Source organism: Myotis lucifugus, unplaced genomic scaffold, assembly GCF_000147115.1.
Source record: "Myotis lucifugus unplaced genomic scaffold, Myoluc2.0 scaffold_421, whole genome shotgun sequence".
Classification (NCBI taxonomy): Eukaryota; Metazoa; Chordata; class Mammalia; order Chiroptera; family Vespertilionidae; genus Myotis; species Myotis lucifugus.
In genome coordinates this window covers 35,217-36,639 of record NW_005871469.1, presented here as the reverse complement: position 1 = coordinate 36,639, position 1,423 = coordinate 35,217, and the positions used below count along the sequence as shown (strand labels likewise).

General features: G+C 57.2%; 1 protein-coding gene across 1 annotated transcript in view; it reads right to left on the bottom strand.

Annotated features, from left to right (window-relative positions):
- Positions 1-434: 434 nt before the first annotated feature.
- Positions 435-1,423, bottom strand: part of LTBP4 (latent transforming growth factor beta binding protein 4) — a 30,000-nt gene continuing 29,011 nt past the window's right edge. Inside the window, exon 28 of the mRNA XM_023743966.1 lies at positions 435-790. Within this exon, the coding sequence (XP_023599734.1) occupies positions 635-790 (156 nt within the window). The 3' untranslated portion in view covers positions 435-634. The remainder of the gene's footprint in view (positions 791-1,423) is intronic.

The following is a 1,423-nucleotide window of genomic DNA, read 5'->3' as shown; positions in this document are numbered from 1 at the left end:
CCCAGAGTCGCCTTTTACTTCTCTGGGGAGCCCTCTGGCTGGCTCCTCCATCCCATTCCTTCCCGGGAGGGGAAGAGACAGCTCCTGCGGTATTTATTGGGAGAGTCGGTTCTGTAGTTAAAAATCCAGAGGCAAGATCTAAACCGAGATTAGAGAGAATGAAATAGACAGAGGGGGTGGGGGTGGGGGGAAAGAGAAAGACAAACAGAGACTAAAAGAATCAGGCAGAGAAAATGTAGCAGAAAGGAGACAGAGAAGACAGAACAAAGAGAGAAACAGACGGAGGAGAAAGACGGAGATAGAATGCGCGACGGAGGCGCGGGAGCGAAGAGCCCAGGAGCCGGGATGGGCAGGGGTGTAACCCAGCGGCTCAAAGAACAAACTCTGGGGCCAGACTGAGAACCTGGGCAGAAGGAGGCAGCAGGTACGAAGTAGGTGTTTAAAATGGAAAACGTTTATAAAAAGGAGCGGAAATATGAGGGGCCGTGGGCTAGGCCTGGGCCGGCGGCGTCGGTAGAGGGGCTGGGGGTGCAAGAGGCGTCCCCGCTTCCATCTGTCAGTCAGTCGTCCCTCTGCTCGGCTTCCCGTGTGCGCACGCGCACCGGCGGGCGGGCGCGGGGACGGCGCTGCGGGCTCAGGCCCGGGGGCGGGCGGGCGCGCAGTGGTGCGGCTGGTGCGTGGGTGCGAACCCGGGGCGGCAGATGCAGCGGAAGGAGCCGTCGGTGTTGATGCAGCGCGCGTTGACGCAGAGTGAAGCCGCCGCCTCCGCCTCGTCGCACTCGTTCACGTCTGGGGAAGGGGCACAGGGGGTGCTCGGGAGCTCCGGGCCGAGGGTGCGCGCGGAGCCTCCTGGCCGAGCGCGAGCCTGGCCCCGCCGCCCGTGGCTGTGTAGCCTGCACAGGGGGCGGACTTTCTGTGCCCCAGCTCTGCTCTGTAGGGTGGGTACGGCAGCCCCACGTCACTAGGTTTTTGTTAGGAAAATAATACTGATGGTATCAACCACGGTCAGTGCCTCCTCCAAACCAGGCATGCATTAAGCACGCTACCTGCGTTAACTGCCCCCCTCCCGGTCCCTGTGAAGGCCTGTGACTCCCTTATCACATTACCCTCACACGGCAGATTATCTTTGTTAACTGGACAGTGCTATTTGTGAAGGGGAGGTGTCAGATTCCTCACTTATTTATTGAACGTCGGGAGGAGTATGAGCCACGAATAAACGCTTAGTTATTTAGGGCAAAAAGTGGCCCACCATTTACCCGATGGGGATGTCATTAACACCTGGGTCGCTCAGCAGATAGGAAATAAAGATATATATATATGGTTATTGATGAGAGGTGATGCACAACACTACTACTTGAATTATCACCCTCGGGAGAGTGTCCTAGAAAGTCGTTGTACCCTTTATTTCTGAAAAAAACCCCCC